Source organism: Elgaria multicarinata, chromosome 20 (assembly GCF_023053635.1).
Source record: "Elgaria multicarinata webbii isolate HBS135686 ecotype San Diego chromosome 20, rElgMul1.1.pri, whole genome shotgun sequence".
NCBI classification, from domain to species: Eukaryota; Metazoa; Chordata; class Lepidosauria; order Squamata; family Anguidae; genus Elgaria; species Elgaria multicarinata.
The window spans coordinates 10,417,335-10,431,277 of record NC_086190.1 but is presented as its reverse complement, the minus strand read 5'-3'; the positions used below and the strand labels follow the sequence as shown (position 1 = coordinate 10,431,277).

Here is a 13,943-nt window from a genome sequence, read left to right as displayed (position 1 = left end):
CCCTCTAATAGTCTCATATAGATCAAGGCACAATGGAGAGGTGCGTGGCTGCCGCTTCCTCCCCGACTGATGGCCTCAGCTGTAGTTGTTGCTTTATTTCTGCAAAGCAATTTGCACCAATTGCAGCCGCCAATTTTGTCTGTAATTTGTGCAAACTGTGGCCATCATTTGCACGAATTACAGCTGAATTTTGCGAAATTTGTGCATATTGCTTATTATGCAAAAAAGAAAAGAAAAAGACTGAAAATGTTCTTGGATTTCGGGAACAAACCCCTGGCTCGGCTTGCATATGCAAACCAGGTCAGGAGTGCCACAGGAATCCGCCGGGCCAAAAAAAAGGGGGCTGGATTTCCTGGCAACAGACATCCTTAAGTGAGCCCGATGCTACAGTGGTGCGGCTATGAGCCCATCAAGGAGGGAGCCAGCCTAGCTTCCCTGGGAAGAGAGTTCCAACACACTGGAGCAGCCACCGAGAAGGCCCTCTCCTGTGTTCCCACCAAGCGGGCCTGTGAAGATGGTGGGACTGAAAGAAGGGCTTCTCCAGAAGATCTCAAAGCACGGGCAGGCTCATAAGGGAGAATACGGTCTTTCAAATAACCTGGACCCGAGCCATTTAGAGCTTTATAGGTCATAACCAGCACTTTGAATTGTGCCCGGAAACAGACTGGGAGCCAGTGGAGCTGTTTTAACAGGAGACTTGTCTGCTCCCTGTAACCAGCCCCGGTCAACAACCTGGCTGCAGCTCTTTGAACCAGCTGGAGTTTTCTAACACTCTTTAATGGCAGCCCCACGTAGAGCGTGTTACAGTAATCTAATCGGGATGTAACTAAGGCCAGATCTGACATCTCTAGGAACGGGCACAGGTGGGTATTGCCACAGGGCCCATTGACACATCTACACCAAGCAGGATATGAAAGCGGTATATGGCATGTATCATGGGCCCCAACAGTTGTCAGTGCACTTCAGTACCACTATAAAGCAGTCGTGTAGCTCCTGCCTTTTATATACCGCTTTCATAGTGGAATATCCTGCTTGGTGTAGATGAGCCCTGGATCTTGCCTTATACTCTCTGACTTTCGAAGATGCTATTCCACAAGCCCCAAAGTCATTTTAATTTTGCAAAATAAAGGGAATTGCCGTTGGAGAGAAGGGGCAATAGGAATCTTTTGTGTTTAATGATGCTTATTAGTTACATAAGTATGAGAGCTCTTGCATATTCCGGGGGACATCAGAAAGCTTTTGCATATTGCCGCTGTTGCTATTAAATGCTGGCAGATGCTAATGGAGTGTGAAGCTTTGCATAATGGCAAAGTTGGAAACGGAATCGGACGTTTTGCAGTCAAAGCCGGTGGATCAATGATCAGTAGGAAGATTTGGGGGTGGGGGTGCTTAGTAGCAGCAGCAAATGCTGTTAAAGGATGCAATGAGAAATCCATGAATGCCCATTGATTTGCATTGTGTATTCTTATCGGCGGAACTGAATTCCAGTCTGTTCTGTGATTGTAATGAAGTTTGATTAAGAAGGGGATAGTTTTTGCAGTTCAGGGAGCAACCCAGAGCTTTGCTTCTCATCACAACAGTGTTGGTCCCAGTTGAAACATCAAAGGGGTGATTAGGAAGTGCCCTAATGGGGAAATGTTCCCTCTTTGATGAAGAGGGCAGGCGTAGATCTCTGGTCGATGAACAGGCACCTTTTCAATTAGCATTGTGACAAAAGAGAACCAAGATAAAAGCATTTGGAAAGCCTGCGTATTCCTCCCACGAGGGTGGTGTGCTCAGGGCGTGGGTCCACCAGAACCTGTGTGGCAGGTCAGCACCCACCCACCCCACAGCCTGCAAAGTTAATAGTAAAGAAAACCAGGCCCTTGGGTTTATGCAGAGTGCCTGCCCCTCACCACGGATTCAACCCAACTAAGCTAGAAAGATGCTGGATTAGGGGTGTTAGGGGTGAAGGTTTCCAGAGCAAAAGATGCAATTTTGAGGCTCGGTTCTTTCCAAGTAGGGCTGAAACACTGGTGGGGAAGAAGGGGAGGGAGAAATTTGGGGAAGGGGGAGGGGGCAGACTTCCATTGCAGCAGTGTGTATAGGCATGTGTGCGTGCGTGCGTGTACATGTGAAGTCTGTAATGGAGGTTCTCTTGGTGGACGCCTCGTAGCAGTCCCCCTTCTGCTCCCCCCTTCTGAATGTCACTGACATAACATTGTTCTGGTGGAAGAAATAGCATCCCTCCCCCTGCACTGGTAGTCAAACTCCCCCTTCCTGAATGCTGTGGAATTCTACATCCAGGTAGGGTGACCCTATGGAAAGGAGGACAGGGCTCCTGTATCTTTAACAGTTGTATTGAAAAGGGAATTTCAGCAGGTGTCCTTTGTATGCATGCAGCACCTGGTGAAATCCCCTCTTCATCACAACTGTTAAAGATACACGAGCCCTGTCCTCCTTTCTATAAGGTCACCCTACATCCGGGGAATTTTGGTGTGTGTGTGTGTTGGGGAGAGAGTGGCTACCAAGAGAACTATTGCCGGTACTTCGCACCCATAACCTATTTTGCAGGCTTTTCCACCCCTTGAAAAAGAAATGAGATGGTGAATTTGGAGCCATTTTCAGTTCAGCTCTAATCCCAACACCATTTACTTTAGCAGTGAAGCCGGGTGGTGGTTTCGTCTTGCAGAATGGCTCAAGCCATCCTCAATCTACCATTGAAATTTGAAATGAGCCTCATGTGGCGCAGAGCGGTAAAGCAGCAGTTTCTGCAGCTGAAACTCTCCCCACGGCCTGAGTTTGATCCCAGCGGAAGCTGGTTTCAGGCAGCCGGCTCGGGTCGACTCAGCCTTCCATCCTCCCGAGGTCGGTAAAATGAGTACCCAGTTAGCTGGGGGAAAGGGAATCACGGCCGGGGAAGGCAACGGCAAACCACCCCGCTATAAGGCCTGCCAAGAAAACGTCAGCGAAAGCTGGCATCCCTCCAAGAGTCAGTAATGACTCAGTGCAGGCACGAGAGGTTCCTTTCCTTTCCCGTCTGCTGTCTGTGCTGCTTCTTGGGATGAGACCAGGAAGCCTGCTAACTGCCACGTTCTTCTGTGCTACTAGGAGGCAGATACGGATGACAACCAGGGGACTCTGGACTTTGAAGAGTTCTGCGCCTTCTACAAGATGATGTCAACCCGGCGTGACTTGTACCTGCTCATGCTCACCTATAGCAACCACAAGGACTACCTGGATGTGGATGACTTGAAACGCTTCCTTGACACAGAGCAAAAGGTGAGCATCATGCAAACTCACTGGAGAGTGCTTGAACTTCCTTTGGCTTCCTTTTGCTCCGATCTCCCAGCAGCCCTAAAAAACAAAGACGTGGAAGCAGGAAAAGTCACCTGCCTTGTGTTTGGAGCTCCACTGCTGCCCCTCCTCCTACATGTGTCACTAAATCATAGAGTTGGAAGGGAACTTAAAGGTCATCTAGTCCAGCCCTTGTCAGTGTAGGAGAGTCACTGCTACAGTATCCCTGATAGGTAGAGGCCATCTAGCCTCTACATAAAAAGCACATATGGTTCAGCACCTTGGATAGATTCTTTAAGAGTTCTGGCTAGTTCTGACTGAAACCTGGAGTGGATTCATTATCCCACTGACATTGGAGGCACCAGCGTTCACTGTGGTAGATTCTCCTTCACTAGTGATTTTTAAAGTAGAGGCTAGATGGCCACCTATCAGGGATGCTGTTGCAATGAATCTCCTACACTACCTATCAGGGATGCTGTTGCAATGAATCTCCTACACTACCTATCAGGGATGCTGTTGCAATGAATTTCCTAACACTACCTATCAGGGATGCTGTTGCAATGAATCTCCTAACACTACCTATCAGGGATGCTGTTGCAATGAATCTCCTAACACTACCTATCAGGGATGCTGTTGCAATGAATCGCCTAACACTACCTATCAGGGATGCTGTTGCAATGAATCGCCTAACACTACCTATCAGGGATGCTGTTGCAATGAATCGCCTAACACTACCTATCAGGGATGCTGTTGCAATGAATCGCCTAACACTACCTATCAGGGATGCTGTTGCAATGAATCGCCTAACACTACCTATCAGGGATGCTGTTGCAATGAATCTCCTAACACTACCTATCAGGGATGCTGTTGCAATGAATCTCCTAACACTACCTATCAGGGATGCTGTTGCAATGAATCTCCTAACACTACCTATCAGGGATGCTGTTGCAATGAATCTCCTAACACTACCTATCAGGGATGCTGTTGCAATGAATCTCCTAACACTACCTATCAGGGATGCTGTTGCAATGAATCGCCTAACACTACCTATCAGGGATGCTGTTGCAATGAATCTCCTAACACTACCTATCAGGGATGCTGTTGCAATGAATCTCCTAACACTACCTATCAGGGATGCTGTTGCAATGAAGATCCCTTCCATCTAGCTCTCTGAACAGAATGCCACCCATTTGCAAGTGGTGCATTTGGGGAGGCGTTTTTCAGAGGGGGAAGGCAGTCTTCATTTTATTTATTATTTAAAGCATTTATTTATACACACACACACTGCTCCTCTTCACCAGGAAAGGCTACCATAAAGCAGCTTGCAGTTCAATAAAAAGAATATGTTCCTTGCTTACGATCAAAAAGACTTGACATAAAAGAAAAAAGGGCCAGGAATGGGAAAGAAAACAAGAAAACTCAACCGCTGATTCTTAATGGGATGCGGCTCTTATTATGAGTAGCTGTAATCCAGGTGGAAATTGTTGGTCTCATCACAGCCAGCTGGAATGGAAGCAGTTCAAAGGGAGGAGGAACCGGCGAAAACGTTTTGCCTCTCCTTCTCCTGCAGACGGATGGCCTAGCTGCTGGATGACACTAGGGGGAGATGCAAAGCCTTGGTAACTTCTGTTTTTTATCAAACTTTTAATGACAGGGAGGCCAGGTGTCCTACTTCGCAAAGGACAGTCCTCTGAAGCTGTCCTCTGTTTGAAGGGCTGCCTACTCCAAGTTAGATTTAAAGATTAATAACTATGAGAAACCGCAAGAAGAGAGATTAGGAGCTTTGAAATTGCCCGTCAACAGTTATGTCAGCAGGCACGCCAGCCATCTGGTCCATCTTCCCCACAATTACATCTTTATTTAAGTTACAGTAATTATTTCTAAATGGCATCTATTAGGGGTGTGCACGGACCCCCCGCTCCGCCCCGCAGGCCGATCTGAAAATTTCGGATCGGCCTGCTCCACCCATACTCCGCTCCTCTTCGCCGTGGAGCTCCGGCTCCGAATCGGAGCTCCGCAGTGGAGGGGAGTGGTGACAGGTAAGGCCGGGAGAGGAGGGCGGGGGGGTGTTACCGGGCAGCGACGGCGGCAGAGCCCGGTAACGGACCAAGGGGGAGGGGGGCCTTACCTGCCTCCATCCGCGGTCCGTCGGCTTCTTCAATTGAGCCCGCGGTTCAACCAGGAAGTCTGGGCCGCGGCCTAGACTTCCTGGTTGAACCGCGGGCTCAATTGAAGAAGCCGACAGACCGCGGATGGAGGCAGGTAAGGGAGAGGAGGGGGGGTTTACCGGGCCCTGCTGCTGTCGCCGCATGGGCGACAGCAATAGCAGCAGGGCCCGGTAAACCCCACTTACCTTTCCGGCGGAGCTCCGGATCGAGGTGAAGGATCCGCCTTCACCTCGATCCTCTTCGCCACGCTCCGCCGGCCCCCCAATCCTCTTCGCCTCCGCCTTAAGGGCAGGTGAAGCCCCCCGCTCCGCTTCTAATTCACCGGTCCGATTAGAAGCGGAGCACATCCCTAGCATCTATACATATAAACTAGCATGTGCAATTTATGTGCTGCCTCGTGACTTCTTTTGTCCCCTTCTTTGGCAATGCATGTCCTCATATTTTATTTTATGGGGTGCGTGGAATGTGGAACTGGGCACCCTATTCAGTGGACATATACTTACTGTGTTTTATACTATCTATTTTGTATGGTTTTTGTCTTGTATGCTGCCCTGGGAAGGTTTTTACCCTTAAAAGCAGGCTAAAGTAATTTTAAATGATACATAAATACCTATATAAAAGCCTGAAGAACGTGGCGTCTTAGCGGGGCTGATGGTGGCCTTGCTTCACTGCCAATGGCTTGAATCTGTACACCACTCTGAGATCTTATTGATACAGGGCGGGATATAAATGTTTTAAATAAATAAAATAAATCCTGCTCCATCCTACCCCCATCTCTCAGCTTATCACCTGGCAGGGAGGCTGGGAGCATCTTGGCCAGTGCATGTCACTAGCCCCATAGCTTCCCCCCCACCCCCCAAAGGGGCATGGCTGCCACCAGCCTTCTGGTCCTCCCCACTTTCCACTTGAAAACGACCTTTGAAACGCCTGCTCTCTCCTCAGCGTGATTTTGCCTCCACCGAAATGCATATCGAACGTGAATGTCTCCTGCGAAAAGAAGGTCACCTCTCCGACAATCTGGGAACTTGTCCAAGCATTAGTAGACAAACATATAAATCATCTTGAGGGTTTCTTTTTCCTTTTTCTTTTTAAAGAAATCCTTCTCATTTTTTATAGTGCCCGTTAATAGCCTGGGCATTCGATGGCGAAATAACACTTCGCTTTGTCTCTTCAGCACAAATCCGTGGATGCATTTTGGACCAGGTAGCCTGTTCCTTTAAAAGGACGACAGCATCAACAAAGTGCACAAGGGAAAAACGTCATATTTTGTTTGGAGAGGCAGATCTTTGACTTTACCTGAGATGTAAAGTCACACTACCTACTTAAAAGGTTGTCACACAGAGGAGGGCCAGGATCTCTTCTCGATCCTCCCAGAGTGCAGGACACGGAATAACGGGCTCAAGTTAAAGGAAGCCAGATTCCGGCTAGACATCAGGAAAAACTTCCTGACTGTTAGAGCAGTGCGATGGTGGAATCAGTTACCTAGGGAGGTTGTGGGCTCTCCCACACTAGAGGCATTCAAGAGGCAGCTGGACAACCCTCTGTCAGGGATGCTTTAGGGTGGATTCCTGCATTGAGCAGGGGGTTGGACTAGATGGCCTTGTAGGCACCTTCCAACTCTACTATTCTATGATTCTATGTGGCTATGTCAGTCCTTTGTAGCAAAAACAACAAAGAGTCTCGTGACACCTTGAAGACTAACATATTTATTACGGCATAAGTCTTCACGGAGTGGAGTCCACTTCATCAGATATATATTCCCCTACTCCGCAACCTGTCAACTTAGGATAATGCTTCATGCATCTGCTAAAGGGGACTCTAGTCCACAAACACGTATTCAAGGTCTTTAAGGGGCTATAGAACTTTTTGGTGTTGCCTCTTTGTGCCTGCAAAATCCTGATGCTGCCTTATTCATCTCTGACTGCTTTTGGATGGCTTTGTGTTTAGCTTAATCTCCTTCCTATCTCTCCTCTCTCATCTCACACTATTGCCCCGCTCGTGCTCTTCGCTCCTCTGATGCCATGTTTCTCGCCTGCCCAAGGGTCTCTACTTCCCTTGCTCGGCTTCGGCCATTTTCTTCTGCTGCCCCTTATGCCTGGAACGCTCTTCCAGAACATTTGAGAACTACAAGTTCAACCGCAGCTTTTAAAGCTCAGCTAAAACCTTTTCTTTTTCCTAAAGCTTTTAAAACTTGATTTTGTTCTGACTTTATACTGTTAGTTTTACCCTACCCAGTGCCTGTTTACCCTACCCTGTGCCTGTTTGCTTTCTCTTCCCCTCCTTAATGTTTTATTATGATTTTATTAGAATGTAAGCCTTTGCGGCAGGGTCTTGCTATTTACTGTTTTACTCTGTACAGCACCATGTACATTGATGGTGCTATATAAATAAATAATAATAATAATAATAAATAATTTATGTTGCGTGCCCAGAGAGGTCATTTTCATAAAGACAGAAGAATGTTGCAGGGCAAAGAGGACTGTAGATGCAAAGTTTTATCATCTTTGGTTGTAGAATATTGTCTTTGGCGACTGATCTATGCCTCTTTCACCCTTCAGTTGTACTCTTCATTTTTGATTTGGTTACCTAAAGTGCTATCAGGTATTAATTTCCTCCTTTAGATGTCCCTGAACATAATTCTTGACAGTGAAGATAGTCAACATGGGCTATGTTAAGAGCTCAATTGCTAGATAAAGTCAGCTGTGCTTGCAAGTAGGGTCCTGGGGAGTGAAGGAAAAGTAGCGAGAGGACCACTGTAGCTTCCAACCTTACACTCGCTCTACTTCTTAATGTTTCGCTAATGCTTCAGTTTGCCTTGAAGACAGCAAAAACCTGTCACATTTCTATTTTGGGTCCACTTTGCCATGCTGGGCAATTTTCTGCGGTAAAGCTTTCATTCTGGACCAAAAGCTAAGGGTGGGCATTACTCTTAGAGCGTCAACACACCCGGGGGGCGGGGGGGGGAATCGTGTTCCCTTACCGTCGCTTCTCCACCCACGCTTTTGTCCCTCATTACTTCCTCTTTCAAAAGAGGAAGGAAACAACATGCACGTGGCCCGTTCAGTGAGTTATTTTGATCGCGCTGCTTCTCCTGCACAAAGCAGCAACTTCCATCTTTAAAAATAAGTTGGACATACGGGAGTGTTGTTTTTTCACGCGAAAAAGTCTAGAAGGGGCAGGAGGCAGACAACGTTGTGAGAGGGAGCCGCAAAAATCCATGAGTGCTCAGCAACGAGCATGCAACACAATGCTCGTCTGGTGGAGCTCTTAGTGCCTTTGTAAAACCTAGAGACCTTTGCCTGCTTTTATTTGCATTGCTACACAGTCCTTTTCCCTACGAAAACCCAGGATTGCGCTACATGCCTGCCTCGGAGTTATTTATGCACTGTCAATTAAGTGGTAGTAAACTGATCTTGCAACTCTCTGTTTGTGACATCTCCTCCGTGCTGCCAAATTAATGGTTTTGTTCTTTGTGTTGCAAGAGGCTAAACTGCAAGTTCCTTGTAGCTTTCCTGTGCCCATCATTTGTATCGCGGCAATGCATGATGCAGATGAAAGAAGCCAGAACGTCTTTCCTGATGGCTTGTGCAAAGCTGTCATAAAAAGCAAACGAACCTACCGCTGTTATGCCTCGGGCAAAAATTAAGTGGTGTATTCCACACATACAAACATCCTGTGGCTTTTCATGCCCTGCCTTTGCATAAATCAGATCCCAATAAAAAGAATCCCAGCTATTTTTCTACCTTACTTTTGCCTTGACATTGGAGGCTGGAAATGCATTCAGGTTGCTTGCGTGGGCACATTGGTCTAAAAGTGCATCGGTCCCCGTCCCCTTTTATCTTTGAAAGAATGAGAACACCAAATTATCTGCGTGAATTCAGAAGCGATTCAGGAAAATACCTATTCACAAGCGAAGCTGCTTTCTGTAATGAATTTGAACGAAAGCTCAGCCCAACCGCTGATTTTAAATGCCTGTGCCATGCCTGGAACTTTTGCAGTAATGATGATAGCTGTTCCTCTGACCATGTCCAGAGAGCCTTTCCCTCACCACTGAATATGCAAAGCCAACCCTAAAATAAAAAGGGCAAGCCGTGGATTTGCTGTTGTTCTCTCCAGGTTTTTCTGTATTCTTCTGTGCATATCTAGAAGTGCCCTGCTTTGGAATCCTCTGCTATAAATTTCCTTGGCTGATCTTTTCCTAAGTAACTCTCCGCCTGCTTTTTCATGGTCTGCTGGAGATTCCAAATGTGTCCTTTGCACAGATAATCATCTTGTCTTTGTGCCCGATGCCCCTCTAAGCGAGTTAGCATCGGTTTCCGTGTCAGTGGGCTATCGATCCCCCTGATGTTGAGAGGAAGGTTGGAGGAAAATAAACTCTTACTGCATGGCTTGGTCTGTGTACATAAGCAGCAGGGCAACTGCTTTCGGTTTTTCCTTCCTGCACAGCCCCTTTGGAAGGGAGGCAGGCAGGCAGGCAGGCATCTTCCAAATTGCTGCAGCTAGGGATGTTGGAAAATTTATTTTGTCCACATTTTTAAGCAAATCGTCCTACTTTGCATTTTCCTGACTAAAACATAGATTGGAACACAGGTATCCTTCAGACTGCACACGTCTCCAGATTTTGCCGTGCAGTTCCCAGCTCCAAAAATGCTTACAAAAATCCATATTTTAGGGGGGAAACGCCTACAATATAAATGCACATTTTGTGCAGATTCTTTTTTAAAAGCAGAAAAATGGAATGCAACACGCTTATGATTGAACACATTTGAAACTGACGCAGAATGGAAAGAGGCAGGTTGATCCATCCCTAACTATAGCCTGGGTCAAGGAGCAAAAGCGACCAGAGCTGACCAGAGCTGGGACCACACTGAGGGATGCAGGATTCTCACCCAAAACCTTGTTGCATGTTTTCTGCCTTCCATCAGTGGCTCTTTTTTGTCTTACTTTTTCATATGGTGTGTGTGTGTGTGAGTGTTATTTTATGCAGACTATTTCTGCACCAGCCAAATTCAGCAAATACTGCTAATCCCGGCATGCCCTGTTAAAGATAAGGAGCCTTTCAGAAAAAAATGAAGTGACCACCCTAATTCAGCACCAACATGGTCAAATACACAGGGATTCAAACCCACAGTTTTAAGAGCCCTGGGCGTTGATGGACAGATCCGTCAGTTTCAGTTTCTCCCACATTCTATCCTTTTTTTTACACCTCAAGTTCTTTTTGTTCCAGATATGGTGAACATTGCAAATGTTGATAAGTTCTTATAAAAACTGAATTGCAATGAAATTCATTCCGTTCCCTGGCCTTCCTCCTTCCCAATCCATCCATTTCGCTTCTCCCACCACACCTGCATCTCTCGGTTTTCTCTGGGATGGGCTGTACCACTTCATACTGCAGTGGGTGGCTCACATGATTTGATGCCTTTCCATGGCGTCATCATCATCATTGAATCAGAGTTGAAAGGGACGTTGGAGGTCATCCAGTCCAACCCCTGCTTCATCCAATATCTGCAGTGCAGGATGCAGCATCCCTGAGAGAAGGCCACCCAGCTTCTGCTTAAATATTTCCAGTGAAGGGAAAACAGCCAACCAGTGCTCAAGGCAGCCAGTTCTATTTTGGAACATCTCTACCAACTAGGAAGCTTCCCCAAATGTTTAGCTGAAATGCCCAAAGATGGAAGGGCAAAATAGTGCCCACAACAGAGGAATGGCTACTGAAGATGTTTGAGCTAGCGGAGATGGCAAAACTCACAGCAGTAATGAGAGAAAAATCGACTTTAAGGTTTATGACTGAATGGGAACCTTTTGCAAACTTTATGAAGGGACAAGAAAAAGATGACGTGTACATCCGCGGATTCAACCAATAATGTAGAAAATGTTAAGAGAGAAATTAGAGGTTTGGATTTGACAGTGATAGAGTGAGAAAAAAAAATAACAACAACATTGTTACATACTTTTGCTGGGGGGAATATTGGAAGAACATTTTATTTTTATTTTTATTTGTTGGTTGGTTGGTTTCTGCTTTATTTGATTTGTGTGTGTGTGTGTGCTTATATGTATTATATTTTGCACTGTAGTGCTTTTGTATTTATTGGTGTTTGGAAACAATAAAAAAGATTAATCCCCGACATCATCGAATCAAAGTTGAAAGGGACATTGGAGGTCATCCAGTCCAACCCCTGCTTCATCCAATATCTGCAGTGCAGGATGCAGCATCCCTGAGAGAAGGCCACCCAGCTTCTGCTTAAATATTTCCAGTGAAGGAAAAACAGCCAACCTGTGCGCAAGGCAGCCGGTTCTACTTTGGAACATCTCTACCAACTAGGAAGCTTCCCCAAATGTTTAGCAGAAATTGGTTGCCTTGCCATTTATCTATTTATTTATTTATTTATTTATTTATTTATTTATTTATTTATTGTTATTGCATTTCTATTCTGCCCAATAGCCAAGGCTCTCTGGGCAGTTCACAAAACTTAAAACCACAAAGTACAACCTAAAGGATACAACTTAAGCCACAATTTAAAAACACAATATGAAAATGCAATATAAAAATGCAACAAGAATAAAACTGAGCAGCAACGCAGAGTTTTAAAATACAGATTTGAAACGTAGATTTTAAAACTGCAATGTTAAAAGACTGAGATGATAAAATGTTGAAATACTGGGAAAATAAGAAGTTCTAGCCTGGTGTCGAAAAGAGTATAACACAGGTGCGAGGCGAACCTCTCTAGGGAGCTCATTGCACAGCCGGGGTGCCACAGCAGAGAAGGCCCTCCTCCTGGTAGCCACCTGCCTCACTTCCTTTGGCAGGGGCTCGCGGAGAAGGACCCCTGAAGATTTCCTCCCATTGGTTCTAGTCCTGTCCTCTGGAGCAACAGAGACCAAATCTGCTCCATCTTCTGTATGACACCCTTTCAGATATTTGAAGACAGCTGTCATGTCTCCCTGTAAGCTTCTTTTCTCCAGGCTAAACATACCCATCTTCTTCAACCATTCCTTGGTTTCCAAACCCTCCACCACCCTTCTCCACATGTGTTCCAGTTTTCCAACATTCTTCTCAAAATGGGGCACCCAGAGCTGGACACAGTACTCCAGATGTAGCCTGATTCACAGAACAGAACTATTACCACCACCACCAGTAGCAGTAGTAGTGATCTACCTGCACCAGTTATACCTATTTGTCTGCAGCTGGGGGTTTAAATTGGTTCCAGGGAACCTTCGGGGAAAGCCTCCCAAAGTGGCCATTCTTGATTCAGGGGAAGCTCATGTCTACACAATCCAATTCCCCTCCCCTAATATTGTTTAAAGCATTCTCCATACACAATTCCCCGGAGGCCAATGTCTCTTGCCCTAGCGCTTTTATACGAACTGTAATAGATGCCCTCCGGGCTATTTCTGGAGGGTCCCCACTCATCTCTTATAGCTTTCATTTCATCCCCTCGTTTGCATCCAGAACTTCTGCTTACACAGATGTACTTTCTTGACAAGCCTAATCGAAGTGTGTAATCTTGCCACAGGGACCGTCTCACCAGACTGGGGCAATTGGCATTGTGTCACTTGACACACACACACACACACACATACCCCAGGGTGAAATTGACCTAGCAAGCCCCAATCTACACTTCACATTCTTCTAAGTCCTGGCTGCTGGTTGTTGATGGGATCGTAGCTTTTGCACCAGGCAGACTGATCCCTATCAAAGCTGACATTGATTGGCAGGAATGGGAATCTCATTGGGTGATTGGAAAGGGGAGTAGAAATATATCATGCAAAGCTAGAAAATTGTCCAGTAGCAGAAGTATAGGGGAGGAGAACAGAACATTGTTTAGGGAACGATGGTTTCAATCTCCCTTTCTCTCTCTCCCTCTCTATGTATTTAAAACAACAACACCTCATTTTTTGTTTTTAGATGATTAATGTAACCAAGGATCATTGCCTGGAAATTATCAATCACTTTGAACCATGTCCAGAGAACAAGGAACAAGGAGCTCTTGGGATTGACGGTAAGATTCCAGATGTTTTATGGGCAGAACTGAGACTGGCTTAATGTTAGATAATGTGGGGTGCTTTAAAGGAATGTTGCCTGGTGTCATCTTCTGTGAAGAACGGGCATCTTCTTTGCTCCTGATTAGTTTGGCCTTCCTTCTAGAACTGTTTGCAGGATGGTGTTGTTCTTGTCAATTTCTTACCCACTTTCTTCTAGCACAGAGGGGTGGTCCAGATCTGTAAAACCAAAGACATCGTAAAAAAAAAGGGGCATCGAACAGGTCATAAAAATCCAGCACAGTTTTGATGAAAACGTCACGCCATGCCAGTTCAAACACTTCCAAACTAGGAAAGCCTTCCCCTTCTTTTCGAAGATGATACTTTTTCTTTAAGTCTGCTGAACGTAGTTCCCAAGATATCATAACAAGAAAAGACCTGCCCATTGCAGTGGCAGATGGACCTCCTTCTCTTCTTACACGGGACAAGATGCAGAAGGAGAGAGAGAGAGAACCAGAT

At 46.0% G+C, this 13,943-nt stretch overlaps 1 protein-coding gene across 1 annotated transcript in view; it reads left to right on the top strand.

The window, feature by feature from the left end:
* PLCH2 (phospholipase C eta 2) overlaps positions 1-13,943 on the top strand; it is a 147,422-nt gene that overhangs the window by 32,174 nt on the left and 101,305 nt on the right. The window contains exons 5-6 of the mRNA XM_063145539.1: positions 3,091-3,261; positions 13,351-13,444. Coding sequence (XP_063001609.1) covers positions 3,091-3,261; positions 13,351-13,444 — 265 coding nt within the window. The remainder of the gene's footprint in view (positions 1-3,090; positions 3,262-13,350; positions 13,445-13,943) is intronic.